Source organism: Anabrus simplex, chromosome 2 (assembly GCF_040414725.1).
Source record: "Anabrus simplex isolate iqAnaSimp1 chromosome 2, ASM4041472v1, whole genome shotgun sequence".
NCBI classification, from domain to species: domain Eukaryota; kingdom Metazoa; phylum Arthropoda; class Insecta; order Orthoptera; family Tettigoniidae; genus Anabrus; species Anabrus simplex.
In genome coordinates this window covers 623,853,324-623,873,029 of record NC_090266.1, presented here as the reverse complement: position 1 = coordinate 623,873,029, position 19,706 = coordinate 623,853,324, and the positions used below count along the sequence as shown (strand labels likewise).

The 19,706-nt window shown below is 37.9% G+C and overlaps 1 protein-coding gene across 1 annotated transcript in view; it reads right to left on the bottom strand.

Annotated features, from left to right (window-relative positions):
• Cadps (calcium-dependent secretion activator 1) overlaps positions 1-19,706 on the bottom strand; it is a 609,066-nt gene that overhangs the window by 100,167 nt on the left and 489,193 nt on the right. The window contains exon 31 of the mRNA XM_068226018.1: positions 16,804-16,908. Coding sequence (XP_068082119.1) covers positions 16,804-16,908 — 105 coding nt within the window. The remainder of the gene's footprint in view (positions 1-16,803; positions 16,909-19,706) is intronic.

Here is a 19,706-nt window from a genome sequence, read left to right as displayed (position 1 = left end):
GAATCAATTCTTGATGGATACAGTATTTTTGCATCCATCTCTTGGCACAGGCCAGAGTAAAGTGTAGCTTCCACCGAAGTCCCAGTCAACATCCATGCCTGTGACAATATGGAAGCTGCTGGGGTATGAGTAGTGCTGAGTAATGACATGCAGAGCATGACTGGTGCATCTGAGTGTTATGAAAGGTGGTGCTCATAGGGTCAGTCGTGCTGCAATAGTACTTTCTGACCCAGTGAGGAAAGCAATGGCAAACTACCTCACTCCTCATCTTGCCTAGTACGCCTCATTGTGGCGCTGTCATTGGTTTTTGGGGTTTCCTTATAATCGCATAACCTTTAGTGGTGCTATTTGAGGATCCAACCAGCCTCTGGGCTGATGACCTAACAGACAGACATGAGAATCAACATCTATCATCTGATGGCCAAGCAGGCATCAATTTTTGATAATGAGACAAAGTCTCTCATAGTTCATTGGCACTGCCGGTGGCTACAATTAGCCTACGCAGTGGCCTCCACGGTATGCACTAGCCAGCGTCTTGGTAGGTGTGCTAGGTACCAACTGATGAGCCCAGCCTAGCACACGAGGGCGAAACGCTGGCAACCCTGAATGAGTTAGCTGGAAAATTTATAATGTCCAATAACGGACCATTTATATTGCTATTATAAATTTACTCATTCGGAACAATTATTTCAGATTCCCTATGGGAATCAAATCTATCATCTGATGGCCAAGAAGGCATCAATTTTTGATAATGAGACAAAGTCTCTCATAGTGCATTGGCACTGCCGCTGGCTACAATTAACCTACGCAGTGGCCTCCACGGTATGCACTAGCCAGCGTCTTGGTAGGTGTGCTAGGTACCAACTGATGAGCCCAGCCTAGCACACGAGGACGAAACGCTGGCATCCAGGAATGAGTTAGCTGGAAAATTTATAATGTCCAATAATGGACCATTTATATTGGTATTATAAATTTACTCATTCAGAACAATTATTTCAGTTTCCCTATGGGAATCAACATCTATCATCTGATGGCCAAGCAGGCATCAATTTTTGATAATGAGACAAAGTCTCTCATAGTTCATTGGCACTGCTGGTGGCTACAATTAGCCTACGCAGTGGCCTGCACGGTATGCACTAGCCAGCGTCTTGGTAGGTGTGCTAGGTACCAACTGATGAGCCCAGCCTAGCACACAAGGGCGAAATGCTGGCAACCAGGAATGAGTTAGCTGGAAAATTTATAATGTCCAATAACGGACCATTTATATTGGTATTATAAATTTACTCATTCGGAACAATTATTTCAGATTTCCTATGGGAATCAACATCTATCATCTGATGGCCAAGCAGGCATCAATTTTTGATAATAAGACAAAGTCTCTCATAGTGCATTGGCACTGCCGGTGGCTACAATTAGCCTACGCAGTGGCCTCCATGGTATGCACTAGCCAGCGTCTTGGTAGGTGTGCTAGGTACCAACTGATGAGCCCAGCCTAGCACATGAGGGCGAAACGCTGGCAACCAGGAATGAGTTAGCTGGAAAATTTATAATGTCCAGTAACGGACCATTTATATTGGTATTATAAATTTACTCATTCGGAACAATTATTTCAGATTCCCTATGGGAATCAATATCTATCACATGACATCAGTAGACGAATAAGTTTGAGTGGTGTCTTTAAAAGTAGGATAGATCACAATATGAAGATAAAAGTTTGAATTCAAGAAGACAAATTGGGGCAAAGAATCATTTATAGGAAGGGGCGTTAGAGATTGGAATAATTTACCAAGGGATATGTTCAATTAATTTCCAATTTATTTACAATCATTTAGAAAAGGCTAGGAAAACAACAGATAAGTAATCTGCCACCTGGACGACTGCCCTAAATACAGATCAGTAGTGATTGATTGATTGATTGATTGATTGATTGATTGATTGATTGATTGATTGATTGATTGATTGATTGATTGATTGATTGACTGAATAATTTATTAGCCTTACAGATCTATAATAGGGAATTGGATGGGCTGGTCCCAACCATCAGTTTCCGAAGAATGGTTTTCTGTTGTTTTGTATTCTCCTGCACAAGGACGATTGTCAGGACAGTTCCTTTATAAACCACGGCTTTACCCAAGTCACCTTCTCTGTAAATCACATCACCAACACAACTCTCCTTGGCCTGAAAGACGGCGTTACTCTCTAGGAGGCCTGCCGTACCCTGTTTGGTACAGAATGAAAACCTTTATCCAACCCCACCGACCAGAGTAGCTTCGGCTAACCGGCCACAGTTTTACCATGGCTTTTCAACTCTACGTTCAAGCAAAGGTGGGCTGGTCCCACCAACAGCTGTCCTGAGAATGGTTTTGCCTGGTTTTCCATTCTCCTCACTAATGCGAATGCCGAGAGAGTTCTTTTCATAGGCAATGGCCTCTGCACTCCCACCTTCACCTCAACTCAAATCATCGCAATTCAACTCCTGGCCTGAGAGAAAGCGTCACCCTCTGGGAGGCCCGCCTCATCCCATCAGGGTATGGACTGAAAATGTACTAGTAATAGTCTTAGCTTTGTTGTACACTCACAGATTAGCCTCGGATAAAATGGATCCTTGGTTATAGGGTTTCAGCCATATTATAAGTAGAGAATGAACTGTACAGAGAAATATTAGTGAAATTATATCAGTATGTTGAAATGATTTTAGTATGTTACTTTTTTTAGTTTTGCATTATACTTTGGTTCATTTGAGACATGAACAAACATGTTGTGAATCTCCTGAACATTTTGTCATGAGTCGCCACCGAACAAGACTAATTAGAAATGAACTGAAATTTTCTAAGACCATAAACTCTACCCGGAAGCTATCTAAATTATCTGACAATTAACTTTTGGAGTGGTAATCAAAAGCATAATATGATGCATTCAATAGTGTCTTCTACTCATATGCTGTCTTGTAAGCTCAAAATCAATTAACGGAGGAAGGAGAGCCTAGCGAAGAGACCGATGAACTAGCGGAGACATCACACTTTCTCTTTTATCCTGACTGACTGACTGACTGATTCATCATCGCCGAGCCAAAACTACTGGACATAATGAAATTAAATTTTGGGAATACATTCATATTAAGATGTAGGTGCTCGCTAAGAGAGGATTTTTTGATATTCCGTCGCTAAGGGGGTGAAAAGGGGGGGGGGGTGAAATTTTAAAATGAGTGAATCTATATCTCAAAACTTTCAGAAAATCCCAATAGGAGGGGTGAAAAAGGGTGAAAAGGGGGTTGAATGCCTTTAATCAGGATACCGGTACTTATATCTCAGAAACTGAAGGTATTACAGACCTGAAAATTGGTACTTTTAATCTCTTTTAAAAATAAAGAAACACGTATTTTTTGTTTTTGGAAAATCCAATTAATGGGAGTGTGAAAAGGGGGGTGAATTTTTAAAATCAGTGTATCTATATCTCAAAACTTTGAAAGTTTACAGATGCAAAAATTGGTATTTAGAATATTCATTAAAAATAAAGAAACACCTATTTTTTTGTTTTCGGAAAATCCCAATAGGAAAGGTGGAAAGGGGTGAAAAATGGGTTGAATGAATTTAATGAGGATACTTATATCTCAGAAACTGAATATATTACAGACCTGAAAATTGGTGTTTTGGATATCCTTTAAAAATAAAGAAACACGTATTTTTTTGTTTTTGGAAAATCCAATTAATGGGGGGGGGAGAGAGGGGGTGAATTTTTAAAATGAGTGTATCTACATCCTAAAATTTTAAATGTTTACAGATGTGAAAATTGATATTTTGAATCTCCTTTAAAAATAAAGAAACATGTATTTTTTGTTTTCGGAAAATCCCAATAGGAGGGGTGTAAAAGGGTGAATAATGGGTTGTGAATGCCTTCAGTGAGGATACATATATCTCACAAACTGAAGATATTACAGAACTGAAAATTTGCATATGGTATCTCCTTTAAAAATAAAGAAACACGTATTTTTTTGTTTTTTTGAAAATCCAATTAATGGCGGTTAAACAGGAGTGGCATATTTGGGTGAATTGTTTGAAAGACAGTATCTACAGAATATCTGAGAAACGTAGAATGTTACAGACGTAAAAAGTGATATTTGGAATCTCCTGTAAATGTAAAGAAACATAGGCGATTTGTTTTTGGAAACTCCTCTTAAGGGGAACTAAAAGGGGAGTTAAAATTTAAAATGAGATTTTATACAGTAATCTCAAGAAACTTAACATGTGACAGAAGTGAAAAATGGTATTTTTATCTCTATAAAAATAAGGAAACGTGTATTTTTAGTTTTCGGATATAGCACTTGGGTGGAGGGGGAGGGGGTGTAAAAGTGACTGAAAATGGTGTTGAATTCTTTTAATTAGGCTACTGTTATCTCAAAAATGAAGATGTTACAGACGTGAAATTTGATATTTGGAATCTGCTTTAAAAGTAAAGAAACACGAATTCTCGGAAAATCCAATGAATGGGGAGGGGGGAGGTGAAAGAATTGAAAAATTAATTGACTTAATTGTATGAGAATACTTACATCTAATAAAAACTAAAGTTGTTAGGGCCTACAGACGTGAAAATTGGTATTTGGATCTCCTTTAAAGACAAAGAAAAGCCCGTTTTGTGGGCGGGGGGGGGGGGGGGGGAATCATCTTGGGAGGCGTGAGTGAAAAGGAGTTGAATTCCTTTCATGAGGACACATAAATCAAAAACTGAAAAAGTTACAGTCGTGATAATTGGTATTTAGAAGATCCTTTACTATTAAAGAAACAAATATTTTTTGCCGGGGGGGGGGGGGAGTGTGAAAGTGGAAAAAAGTGAATTATTTTAATCTGAAAACTGAAGGTAATAGACGTAAACAATGGTGTTTGGAATCTCCTTTAAACATAACGAACCACGCCTTCTTTTAGTTTTTTTGGAGGGGGGGGGGGGCGTAAATAAACTTAACGGCGGTGGGGTGTAAAAGGAGTTGAGACCGATTGATTTTACTGTTCATAATGTATTTATAAGGAGCCTCCGTTGCTCAGGCGGCAGCCTCTCACAGCTGGGTTCCGTGGTTCAAATCCCGGTCTCTCCATGTGACATTCGTGCTGGACAAAACGGAGGTGGGACAGGTTTTTCTCCGGATACTCCAGTTTTCCCTCTCATCATTCATTCCATCAACACTGTCCAATATATTTTCAGTTCATTTTTCATCCGTTTATCATTGCCCCAGAGGAGTGCGACAGGTTTCGGCTGCCGGCACAATTCCTATTTTCGCCGCTAGATGGGGGCTTTATTCATTCCATTCCTGACCCTGTCGAATTACTGGAAACAGGCTGTAGATTTTCGATGTACTTATTCTGATCATAAACCGATCATTTTTAATCTTTCCTGGGTTCGTTTTCAAGAGCCATCTTTCCCTTCGGAGAACGTTCTTAGATTACAGTACCTTCTCTTGGCATATAAATAAAAATTTAAACACATTTGAAATAAATGATAGGAATCAGATCGACCGTCCAGTTTTTCATCTCTATAATAAGGTCAATAATGCACGGAAGTATGTCTTTCGTATGGCCAGAAATCCCCCACACTTGCCTACGCGCGACAATGGTGCTGGTCACATTCTCAACAATGACAATGGCAGCAGATGTAATTTACCGCCAAGTAGTGGTCTTGCATCTTGCTGTTGGGTCCAGAACATCTATAATAATAATAATAATAATAATATAATAATAATAATAATAATAATAATAATAATAATAATAATAATAATAATAATGTTAATAATGTTCTGGACCATCGTCAAATGTGCGGACCGTGCTGAAAACGGGTCCTGGACGGGTAATGACTAAGAATTTAGTCCGGCTGCGGGTACAGAACCGCCAAGGCACCCATGACGACACCACGCCGGACCTCCTGAAGGATTTCATCCATATTAAAAATGCTTATAGGAAAAGATGGCAAAGATTTAGGGACGCAACTGACCGGGTGGAATACCTGGACCTAGCCCGGGAAGTATGAAATCGATTGCTGGAAAGAAAGATTGAAAAATGGAATGAGACTTGCCGTAATCTATTAGAAAACGAGTCAGATCGCGAATTTTGGCGGATTCTCGCAGAAAACGAGTCAGATCGCGAATTTCGGCGGATTATATATCTAAAACAATAAGCATTCAATTATGAATTTCATTATAATACCGTAGCGAAGCACGGGTACCTTGCTAGTCTATATATATAAAATAACTTGTCCTGACTGACTGACTGACTGACTGACTGACTGACTGACTGATTCATCATCGCCGAGGGAAAACTACTAGACGTAACGAAATGAAATTTTGAGGACACATTTATATTACAAAGTTGATGATCGCTAAGGGAGGATTTTTGGATATTCCATCACTAACGGGGTGAAAAATGGGGTGAATTTTTAAAATCAGTGTATCTATATCTCAAAACTTTAAAAGTTTACAGATGTAAAAATTGGTATTTAGAATCTCCTTTAAAAATAAAGAAACATATATTTTTTGTTTTTGGAAAATCCCAATAAGAGGGGTGAAAAAGGGTGAAAAATATGTTGAATGCCAATAATGAGGATACTTATATCTCATAAACTAAAGAAATTACAGACCTGAAAATTGGTATTTGGGATCTCCTTTAAAAATAAAGGAACACGTAGTTTTTGTTTTTGGAAAATCCCAATATGAGGGGTGAAAAAGGGTGAAAATTTGGTTGAATGCCTTTAATGAGGATAGTTTTATCTCAGAAACTGAAGATATTTCAGACCTGAAAATTGGTATTTGAGATCTCTTTTAAAAATAAAGAAGCACATATCTTTTGTTTTTGGAATATCCAATTAATGGGGGTTAAACAGGAGTGACAAATTGGTGTAAATGTTTAGAAAATCTATATCTACAGTATATCTCAGAAACGTAAAATGATACAGACTTAAAAATTGGTATTTGGAATGTCCTGTAAAAGTAAAGAAACATAGGTGATTTGTTTTTGGAAACTCCACTTAAGGGGAACTAAAAAGGGGTTAAATTTTAAAATGATCATTTCTACAGTAACACGAAGACTTAACATGTTACAGAAGTGAAAAATTGTATTTTTAACTCTATTAAAAATAAAGAAACATGTATTTCTGTTTCCGGAATAACCACTTGAGGGGGGTTAAAAGTGACTGAAAATGGGGTTGAATTCTTTTAATTAGGATACTGATAACTCAAAAAATGAAGATGTTACAGACGTGAAATTTGGTATTTAGAATCTCCTTTAAAAATAAAGAAATACGTATTTTTTGTTTTCGGAAATCCACTTAAGGGGGCGGGGGGAAATTGAAATATTAGTTGAATTATTTGTATGAAGATACTATTGTCTCAAAAACGAAAGATTTTGCAGACGTAAAAATTAATATTTGGAATCTGCTTTAAAAGTAAAGAAACACGCATTCTCGGAAAATCCAATGATGGGTGGTGGTGGTGAAAGAATTGAAAAATTAATTGAATTAATCGTATGAGGATACTTACATCTAATAAAAACAAAAGCTTTTACGGACGTGACAACTGCTATTTGGATCTCCATTAAAAACAAAGAAAAACGCGTTTTTGGGGAGAAAACTTCTGGTGGGGGGGGGGGGGATGAAAGAGAGTTGAATTTCTTTTGTGAGGACACATATCTCAAAACTGAAGATGTTACAGTCATGATATTTGGTATTTAGAAGATTCTTTACTATTAAAGAAACAAGTATTTTTAGCCGAAAAATCCACTTATGTGGGGGGGGGGGGGTGAAAGGAAGTGAAAAATTTATTTTGATGGGGATACTCATATCTCATAACTGAAGGTAACAGATGTGAATATTGGTATTTGGAATCTCCTTTAAACATAAAGAAATACGCCTTCTTCCCCTTGGCGGGGAGGGGTGTGTGGTAAATCAACTTAACGGTGGTGGGGTGAAAAAGGAGTTGAGACCAATTGATTTTACTGTTCATAATATACTGTAATTATTCTGATCATAAGCCGATCATTTTTAATCTTTCTTGGGCTCGTTCTGAAGAGCCATCTTTTCCTTTGGAGAACTTAAAGTTAGATTACAGTAGATTCTCCTGGCAAATCAATAAAAATTTAAACACATTTGTAATAAACGATAGGAATGATATTCACCGTGTAATTGTTCACCTCTGTAATAAAGTCAAGGAAGTACGGTATATTATTCGTATCGCTAGATATCCCGCGCACTTGGCTACGCGCGACAATGGTGCTGGTCACATTGTCAACAATGGCAATGGCAGTAGATGCAATTTACCGCCAAGTAGCGGTTTTGCATCTTGCTGTGGTTTAATAATAATAATAATAATAATAATAATAATAATAATAATAATGTTCTGGACCGTCGTCAAAATGTGCGGACTGCGCTGGAAACGGGTCCTGGCCGGGTAATGATTACGAATGCAGTCCGGCCGCGGGTTCAGTACCGCCAAGTCACTCAAGACACTACACCAGATCTCCTCAAGGATTTCATCCATATTAAAAATGCTTATAGGAAAAGATAACAAAGATTTATTGAACCAACTGACCGGGTGAAATACCTGGATCTAGCCCGGAAGTACGAAATCGATTGCTGGAAGGAAAGATTGAAGAATGGTAGGAACTTTGCTGTAGTCTCTCAGAAAACGAGTCAGATCGCGAATTTTGGCGGATTCTCTCAGAAAACGAGTCAGATCGCGAATTTCGGCGGATTATATATAAAACGTTCAGCATTCAATTATAAAGTTCATTATTATATCGTAGCGAAGCACGGATATCTTGCTAGTCTATATATATTGTACCCGTAAAAATGTGTTCATATCTTTAAGGCGCTTGATATTAAATGAACGAGCATGATTCTTAACCTAGGGAGTGGCTTTATCATTGGAGCTGGAACAGAGAGAGGTATAGTTATCAATTTGAGAGATTATTTTGATAACTTGAGTTTATTGATCATCAAAAGCAAGTTCATATCACCTTCGCACAGCAGCGTGGAAGTGTCGTGGCTGGTTGGTACCTCCAAGTCCTGGGATGGTGCTGGACATCGACTGGGCAGGGACCACACCTGCTCGGATGAGGAGTTCTGGAATGTCTGGAGGTTCTGGAAGTGTCTCGACGTTCTGGAAATCTCGACGTTCTGGAATGTCCCGACGTTCTGAAATGTCTCGAGGATTGGCACACGTTCCTGGGTTCGATTCGAGACGTAATTCACACATGAATTTCCTGCACGGCACTCCACACATTCAGGGAACTGTCTGAACAGATATGACCTTTTAATTATGGTTACTGCACTCTAGATATTAAATCAAAACGTTCTGGAATAATCACTCGAAGAACAAGTACTGGTAGAAATGCAAGTTCATAATGCAAGCTCACTGTAAGTCAGAATGTTCTAGAGGATTACTGTCACTGCAGTCCTAAATGCATAGTTCTGAAGATTTAAAACATATTGGCAATGAACTGAATAAGTAGCACTCGGAAACTGTCCTGTTGCATTAATAGGCGAAGTGAATAGCCATTAAAGAAAATAATATTTGAAAGAAAAAGTCTGACTTCATAAATTATGGATCACTCAAAATACTGGAAAGTTCTAGGCTTTCTGGAAATGCGATATGCGTATTCTGAATTGTCACAGTCTTTAAGAATCAAAACATAAGTCCCTGTGCAGCACTTGGAAAGCATTGCATATTTCACAATTAAACGTAATGTTTAATGTCCCCTAAGTTTCATAGTCTTTACAAGGCGTAAATTCAATGAGGCACTTGAGAAAACAAGTCACATCGTTCACACGAAGGTTTATGTTGGTGGGGCACAAGTTCATCCTACACGCTCGGAAAGTTCCAATGTTCCAGAAATTGATTCAGAAAATACAAGTTCGAATAAGTTCGAAACGTCAGTTCAATGCGGTACACAACACTCGTGAAAATTCAAAGTCCTTTCAATCGTCGTCGAATAAGTAAGTCCTTATGTGGCACTAAAAAAAAAACAACAAAGTTCCAATGTGTAGAAATAACAAAGTTCCAATGTGCCAAAATGTTAAAGTCCCAACACGACACTCGAAGAAAATAAAGTTCCGTGGTGTCAAAATTTTAAAGTCCCAACACGACACTCGAAGAAAATAAAGTTCCAACGTGTCGCTATATTAAAGTCCCAACACGACACTCGAAGAAAATAAAGTTCCGATGACAATGTTCCAGTATGTCACTTTAAGAAAATAATAAAGTCTTATCGCGACACTTGGCGAAAATAACTAAGTTCCAATGAGACGCTTCAGAAAAAAACAAAGTTCTTATATGGCACTTTAAGAAAATATCAAAGTCCAATCACGACACACACAAGAAAAAAACAAAGTTCCAATGTGTCAATATGACAAAGTTCCAATACGATGCTCGCAGAAAACAAAGTCGCATTCAGGCACTTCAAGAATATGATAAAGTCCTGATACAACACTTGTTAGAGAAAATACCGAACTTGGATTTCGCAGACTGTCGACTAGAAGTTCGACACACACAATACTTCTCCTGTCACCCGTGTCACAGAGACGGCGGAGTGACAGACCCACTGAATTCGTAGGTCGGGTGGGCCTCCTTTTATACACGTTCGCATGGAAGTGTCTAGAACTCGGGTACTATCTACCCTTATAACTTCTATAATACTCGGTGGATTTTCTTGAAATCTTAAGAGATGGTGTCCATTGTAAAGGCTTTTAAGTTGGCAGTGTCAAAATAGCGATAAAGTAGCTCGAAATGTACTTTTGAGGATGAGCTGGAACATTACCATATATGGTAGCGGATAGCTGGCTTACGGCGGCCACGTCACTCGCTGGGCACGTCACTGCGTTCGGCGGGCTGCCTACCTTCCATCTCGCGCGAAGTTCAACAAACATACTTCGGACTTCTCTCGTAGCGGTGTTCCCGGTACAATATATATATATAAAATAAGAGTTTTGTCTGTACATTGCTCAGAATTTGATAATAATGGTATTTCTGTATCGTCATGTCCACAGTAACAAGGAAATGCATTTTTACTTTTCCGTAATTTCTGCCTGTATGTATGTATGTATGTATGTATGTATGTATGTATGTATGTATGTATGTATGTATGTATGTATGCATGTACATGCATCACGAGAAAACGGCTGAAGAGAATTTAATGAAAATCGGTATGTAAAGTCTGATGATGAACCGCTACAATCTAGGCTATAAATTATCTTATTCACGCTGAGTGAATTGGTAGTTTAGGGGAAGGCCTGAAATTTAATTATCAAATATTTATGTTATTAGTGGTCGTGTCTTAATGAAAATCGGTATGCAAACTCGGGGTAATAAGTCGATATAATCTAAGCCATGCACTCTGAGTGAAATGGCAGTTTAGTGGAATGCCAAAAATTTAATTTTAAAATATTTATGTTATTAGTGGTAGTATCTTAATGGAAATCGGTAGACAAAGAAGGGAAATAAGTCGCTACAATATAGGCTATAAATAATTGTATTCACGCGGAGTGAAATGGTAGTTTAGGGTAAGGACTAAAATTTAATTCTCACATATTTATGTTATTACTGGTTGTATTTTAATGAAAATCGGTATGCGAAGTCGGGAAATACGTTGCTACAATCCACAATATAAATAATTGTATTCACGCTGAGAAGAATGGTAGTTAAGGGGAAGGCCCAAAATTTAATTCTCAAATATATATATGTTATTAGTGGTTCTATCTTAATGAAAATCGGTATGCAAAGTCGGAGAATAAGTCGGTATAATCTACGCCATAAATAATTTTATTCACGCTGAGTGAAATGGTAGTTTAAGGGAAGGCCTAAAATTTAATTCTCAAATATTTGTTATTAGAGGTCGTATTGATAAATACTACATAACTAAAGTTATATAGTATTAAATTTCCGATCATTAATGTCTTGCATATTGTTACCGTACCGGCTATGATCACAAAGATATTCATGAATTTAGAGTTTTGTTTCTAAGTACATATCTGCGCCGAGTCATGAGAAAATGGGTAAAGAGAATTGAATGAAAATCGGTATGTAAAGTCGGAGAATAAGGAATTACAGTCTACGCTATAAATAATTTTACACATCACAGAGCCGAATTAAAACTAACTGTGAAGGCCCACAATATGGAAAGCTCATATATTGATCAACAATAACATTACATTGACCATTGTTTGTTGTGATGTGCTTTGTGCCTTCTGTTGCCACTCATCCCCGGTAGATAGGATTACTATTGCGTACTGAGTATTTTCTTTATTTGCTTTACGTCGCATGGATACAGATAGGTCTTATGGCGACGATGGGATAGGAAAGGTGTAGGAGTGTGAAGGAAGCGGCCTTTCCCATTAATTAAGGTACAGCCCCTGCATTTGCCTGCTGTGAAAATGGGAAACCACAGAATACCATCTTCAGGGCTGTCGACAGTAGGGTTCGAATCCACTATCTCCCGGATGCAAACTCACAGCTGCGCACCCCTAATCACACGGCCAACTCGCCCTGTCGTACTGAGTGTAACAGCCTGCCTGACTGTTAACAGGAAGTAGATGGAGAGTTAGATATCTTTCTTCTTTAGCATGCCATTCCTCTGGTTCGTAAATTTTCTCATACTACTGATACGTAACACACTGATTCATCATAGCATTCGAGTTATACAATCCCTACTCTGAGGCAATGATTGGAATGAGCAGTATGCGTATTTAATGGAATAATGGCAGAAGAGTGTTCACGGCAGTCTGTGGCCTGGTCATTCCAGCTCTGGAACTTTGGACTGTTAGATTGGCACCGTAGTACTGTTCGTTAAAAGTGATAAAATGTGCAGTTTTTCATTTCATAGAGTATTTTATGTGATAACATTGCTTTTTTTGCTACATTCCTACTGACGTTTTTGTAATGACCAATGTTGAATTCAGTTAGGAAAACCACAAAGTCAGTCTTTCTGAGAATCCCGTAGCAAAGCACGGGTACATCAGCTAGTTGTAATACAAATGTATCCTCAAAATTTCATTTCTTTATATCCAGTAGTTTTTGCTCGGCGATGATGAATCTGTCAGTCAGTCAGTCAGTCAGTCAGTCAGTCAGTCAGTCAGTCAGTCAGGACATGTTATTTTACATATATAGATAAGAGTTTTGTCTGTACATTGCTCAGAATTTGAAAAGAATGGTATTTCTGTATCGGTCATGTCCACAGTAACAAGGAAATCCATTTTTTACTTTTCCGTAATTTCTGTCTGCCTGTCTGTCTGTATGTATGTATGTACACGCATCACGAGAAAACGGCTGAAGAGAATTTAATGAAAATTGGTATGCAAAGTCGGGTGATGAACCACTACAATCTAGACTACAAATTATTTTATTGACGCTAAGTAAAATGGTAGTTTAGGGGAAGGCATGAAATGTAATTCTCAAATAAGTTATTTATGTTATTAGTGGTTGTATCGATAAATACTACATAACTAACATAACTTTAGTTATGTCGTAAGTTAGTAGTAGTTATGTAAGAAGTTATTAAATTTCCGATCACTTATGTCTTATACATTGTTACCGTACCACATGTAATCACAGGGATATTCATGAATTTGGATTTTTGTTACTAAGTCCATATCAGCGCCGAGTCACGAGAAAATGGGTAAACAGAATTTAGTGAAAATCGGTATGTAAAATCTGAGAATAAGGAACTACAGTCTATGATATAAATAATTTTGTAAGACGCCCTAATATCACAGAATCGAAAGAAAACTAATGTGAAGGCCTGCAATATAGAGAGCTCATAAACTTTATCAACAATAACATTACATTTACCATTGTTTGTTGTGGTGTGCTTTTTGTCTTCTGTTTCCACTCATCCCCGATAGATAGGATTACTGCAGCGTATCAAGGTTTTTTAAAATTTACTTTACGTCGCACCGACACAGGTAGGTCTTATGGCGACGATGGGATAGGAAAGGAATAGGGGTGTGAAGGAAGCGGCCTTGGCTTTAATTAAGGTACAGCCTGGTGTGACTGGTGTGAAAATGGGAAACCACGGAATACCATCTTCAGGGATGCCGGCAGTGGTGTTCTAATCCACTATCTCTCGGATGGAAGCTCACAGCTGCATGCCCATAACCACACGGCCAACTCGCCTAGTCGTACCGAGTGTAACAGCCTGCCTGTATATTGGCGGGAAATAGCTTGGGAGTTAGATAACTTTCTTCATTAGCATGCCATTCCTCTGGTTCATACATTTTCTGATATTACTGGTACGTAACACACTGGTTCATCATAGCATTTGAGCTATTCAATCCCTACTCTGAGGCACTGATTGGAATGAGTAGTGTGCATATTTAACAGAATAATGACACAGGAGTGTTCACAGCAGTCTGTGACCTGATTATTCCAGCTCTGGAACTTTGGACTGTTAGATCGGCACCGTATCACTGTTCGTTGAAAGTGAGAAATTGTGCGGTTTTTCATTTGATCGAGTATTTTATATGATAACATTGCTTTGAATCGCTACATTCCTACTGACGTTTTTGTAATGACCAAGTTGAATTCAGTTAGGAAAACCACTAAGTCAGTCTTTCTGAAAATCCCGTAGCGAAGTACGGGTACATCAGCTAGTTTGCTATATATGTAGCAAGGATATACATAAGGAGGTATCCTTGACTCTATTAGTTAAAATCCATAAAATACCTCAGCACGTTAATGTTTTCCAACTTTTAAAGAACACCCAAGTTATATTTATGGGATATATACTAGTAAACTGCATTTTAATTATTTCTTGTAAAACTTTGTTATCCCTAACGCCAATCTCCATACGTCGTATAAACCTCCTTTTCTTCACACGATGCTGACCTCCATGAGTGGTATAAAACCCTGTATACCAAAATTAATTTTATTCTAGCTTGAAATTGTTTCAAGTTGTCGAGATGGAAATGGTGTATCTTTGAGGGTGAAGATCTCCGCCTTCCCTGTATGTATGGGTCCGCCCAAATCAGTGTTTATTTTCTTCTTTCTATATAGTTTGAAATAGTTCAGCTTGAGAGCAAATAGCCTTACATTTCTGCTGCATTCTAGCGGATGTATGTAACACAAAATGATGTTTCCTTATGAAGAATAATAGTATTAATCACCATATTTACACTGATATGCATGTTGACATAATCGGGTGAGGATTCCTATAATTCATTCAACACCTCGAAACCTCTTACAACTCACAATTACTTGACTCGCTGTCACTTTGGGGTGCAGAAGCATGGTACAGAGCAGTTTGAATGAGTGTGAAGTGATCAGTTTTAATAAAGGAGAGGAGAACAGCAGTACACCAGACTAAACTGAGCAAAGTGAAAATAGACACGTAACATATGGCTTGGAAGTGCACGATGCGCAAGACCAAGTAATGGAAACACGCCAAAGTTCATGCCCTCTTACTCATGAACCAATCGTCTCTTTAACCTGAGATCTATGCTAACTGAATCTTTGAACCATTGTTACTGGTTCTCCCCCTCAATGTTCCCAAGGCAACGAATACCCTAGTTTTCATTGCATTGTGAAATAACGCAAAGACAAGAACGTCACTCTCATTCCATATAAAATGTCCAAGGTCTCTTCTCCATTAGTAGACTATAAGGTAAATATAAAGTTAATGAATGTAAACTACATTCCTTTGAGTCTCTACTGTAAACGTTTGAAAACAATCTGAGATAAACTATTGCGGCAGTGAATATTTTAAGAGTTCACTGCATTTTCTTAGTGCTCACACCTGAATCACCTCCGTCCGCTGAGAAGCGGCACAATAATGTTCCCCGTCACTAAGGGGTTAATTGTAACATCTTTGCTATTTTGTAGTACTTACAAAGGCTAATCGTATTAATAGTTATGATTACAATAAACAAAGACTCTCCAGTTGGTGAAAATTCGTGATTGGGAGGTAAGGGTATTCTATTAATTCATTCTTTCATATTATGCAGTATGAAATCTTGCTCATCTTCACATAAACATATGAGGAAACTGCTGGATTCCTGTTGGGAACTACAATGGGCATGCAGTGATGTTATGCTGTCTTAATTGATCATCCTACCAGTTTTCATTGCAGTTAGTCTGATCCAAGCCAAACAGTTTCCTTGCAAGTACATGCAGCCCCCTGAGTGTTCACTTTTCAAAACAGTGGCACATTACTGGCGAAAACCAGTAAATGTTTTGAGCCATTGCATCTCACGCCTTAAACTGACATGAATTAAGTCTGGAATTTTCCTTTCTGCAGCAGGGAACCAACAACAAATTGTGATTTATTGTATATGTATGTTTCATCAGAGACCTTGTACACTGTTTGAAAAACTGTACCTTATTCCTAATTCCTCATTTAGAACTTCACACTATATGTGGTAGTAACTTACCTTTATGTAGGGGTCAACGTGGCAGTGTTCCAAGAGTCCATTGAACATACACCTTCCTGACAGTATGAAGATTTGGAAAGAATTGAATCTGTTTCATTGACGAGTTAATAATTGACAATAGAGTTCTTGTATATCTTATCACATCAGGCTTGACTCTAATACCCTTAAAGACCATTAATGTCTCCTCTCTCCCAATTTATCTTACATCAGAAAAGTATCCCTTTCAAAAACTACTCAAGCCAGATGGGAATAAATTTTCAGGCGTACTTTGCTGCTTGAAGTATAGTACGTGAAACGTTTCTTGAGCCCTGAGCTCCATAGTGTTGAATGGGAACTAGGGCTCAAGAAAAGGTTCGCGTACTAGTCTAAACTTTTCTCAAACGAAATTCTAAAATAGTAAAAGTTACAAACCTTAACGACATGTGCTAAACACGTACACTGGTACAAGTGAAGAGAATGGTCCAGTCTTTCTGATAACCAGTTGCAGAGCAGTTGGATCTGCGCCGTGTACCATTGCTGCAGAAGAAAACAAAAAATGAACAAGAAGAATAAGGACTAGAATATCTGAACACACTGGTGACTAAAATACAGTATGATACAAAACTTACACGAAGAGATGAGCTCCTTGATAATTGAAGAACTGTACGCATGTGAGTATGACCAAGCAAGCAAAAAATACTTTTCATACAATTGCGTGATAATACTGACACACAATGCAAAGATATCCAGCTCCGTGACTTATAGGGTTGCCAGATTTCCGGATGGCAAATAAGGAACACTTCCATTTCCTTGGCATATAGCGGTAAATTAAGGCACCATAGCCATGATTAAGAGAAGAGACCAGGGTTATATTAACAAATAAATACCGGTAATAATATAACAGCGTCAGCATGAAATTTGTAGGTACTAATTTATTACACACTAATAATGCGTTAGTCTTTATATTGAAATTAACATTTCACAAGTACTTGTCATTTGAAGAAGCAATTTGTAACAGTTTTTTATTCAACAAAACTTTCAGAAATTCCTTACAATTCTCATCTTAGTTGAAGTACACAAGAAGTTCATTTTTTTATTAAATCTACTGAGCACCTGTTTCTGTCATCTCACCATTTTATTGCCATTACTGAAAATATTCTTTCAGTATATGCATTCGATGGAAATATACTTAAGACAGACTTAAGTACCATCAAAATGTCCTTCAGTTTTTCTGGGCCAATTAAACCTGTGATATATACCCACCTGTCTGGTATTGTTTTACTTAGGAGAGCTAGTTTTAGCTTTTCACCAACACCACCCTCACCAGAAAACAAATTGACTATTTCTACAAATTCTGAACACATATCATCAATATTCAGCTTTTGCTGTAAATCTAGTGTCTCCAATAACTTTAAAATCTTGCTGAACTGAGCTGAGTTGTTTTTTAAGAGTTATACAATTCATCAGTGAATAAACATTACAATAATCACTAAAATTAAACCATTTACATAGATAATTAACACAAACCTCACAGACATGTATAAAATCATTTTCACAGACCTTAACTTCCCCAGTAAACAAATCATTCAATTTACTTAATGTGCAAGTCACTTTGTAACAAAAAATTATTTCCCCCATTCTCTGTTCCTGTTGCATTTTCAAACATTTAATAACAGTATATAACTCACAGGCTGTCAGATCACTCTTTTCAAGACTAAGAACTGCCTTATTGAAAACATTGTCCGACTCGTTGGCTGAATGGTCAGCGTACTGGCCTTCGGTTCAGAGATCCCGGGTTCAATTCCCGGCCGGGTCGGGGATTTTAACCTTCATTGGTTAATTCCAATGGCCCGGGGGCTGGGTGTTTGTGCTGTCCCCAACATCCCTGCAACTCACACACCACATATAACACTATCCTCCACCACAATAACACGCAGTTACCTACACATGGCAGATGCCGCCCACCCTGATTGGAGGGTCTGCCTTACAAAGGCTGCACTCGGCTAGTAATAGCCACATGAAATTATTATTATTATTATTATTATTATTATTATTATTATTATTATTATTATTATTATTATTATTATTATTATTATTATTATTATTATTATTATTATTGAAACATTTGCTGAATGTATCGAAAAATGTAGACACAATTCTACTAGAAGTGTTTGCTTACCAGAATCTGATTCTGAGGAACCTAACGAATATTTCTTAATGAATACTGGACAGTCTTCAACACTTAAAAAATAGGATACTATCGTTGGGAGGTTTCTCAGCAGTCTTTCAATAACAGGCTTTATAGAAAGCCATCTTGTTGGCACATGTCTTCACAAATTATTGTATTTAATATCAAGAAACTGAAATAATTATTTTAAGTGTAAAACTCGTTTTGCTGAATTTGAAAAGTAATTGAATACCGGTACTTTAACTATCAACATTTTAATATCAATTGACATAGAATTCATCCCAGCTTTACATGAATTGTGAACAACATGTGCACAACAATTAAGACTTAACCAAGGTTGGATTTTCTGCCTTTAGGTGTACATATACAGAATTGTTTTTCCTAAAATTAGAATTTATGTTGTCAGCAGTATAGATTGAAATCTGGGACAACATTAAACCATGCTCCGAAATTCTGTTATAAATTTGTTGAGACATTTTTATAGCACTTTCGTCCGCATCTTCATAGAAGTGTATAATTCTGTTACAAATGTATAGTTTTTCGTTGAAATACCTCACAGCTGATGGGAAACACTATGAGAAAACAATTTCTTGTTTACTGCACACGTACTGCTTCCAATCACAATGCAACTCAAGAATAAAATGGAGGAGACTCATGCTCTTCATGCCCGCTAGTACCGCTAGCACACTGCCAGAGGCGCTGTTCTCAACTGTGATGGCAGATCATTGGTCAGAAATCAGAATACAGAATATTTTCATCATAACCGCGCACTTTTTCGATACTATACTATTGTCTAAACCGCGATATTTAAAAAGCACGGATCATTGGGCGTACGGTTTGAAGGGTGCACCGTACGCGGAACAAAATGAGAAAAACCCGTATTGTTCTGAGCAAAACCGTACATCTGGCAACCCTAATGACTTACTGATTAGCATGATAGCCTTTAGTTCAAGGGGTCCTTCAGGGGGTCCCGAGTTTGTAACCTTCATTGGTTAATTCCTCCCGCTTGGAGACTGGGTGTATACGAAGTCTCCAACATTCAATTTCACTCTGGGTAGGGCCCCATCATCATAGACATGCAGGTTGATCAATGACATCAACTCAAAAGACCCGAACCAGGCCATTATTAAAATCGCAAAGACATATC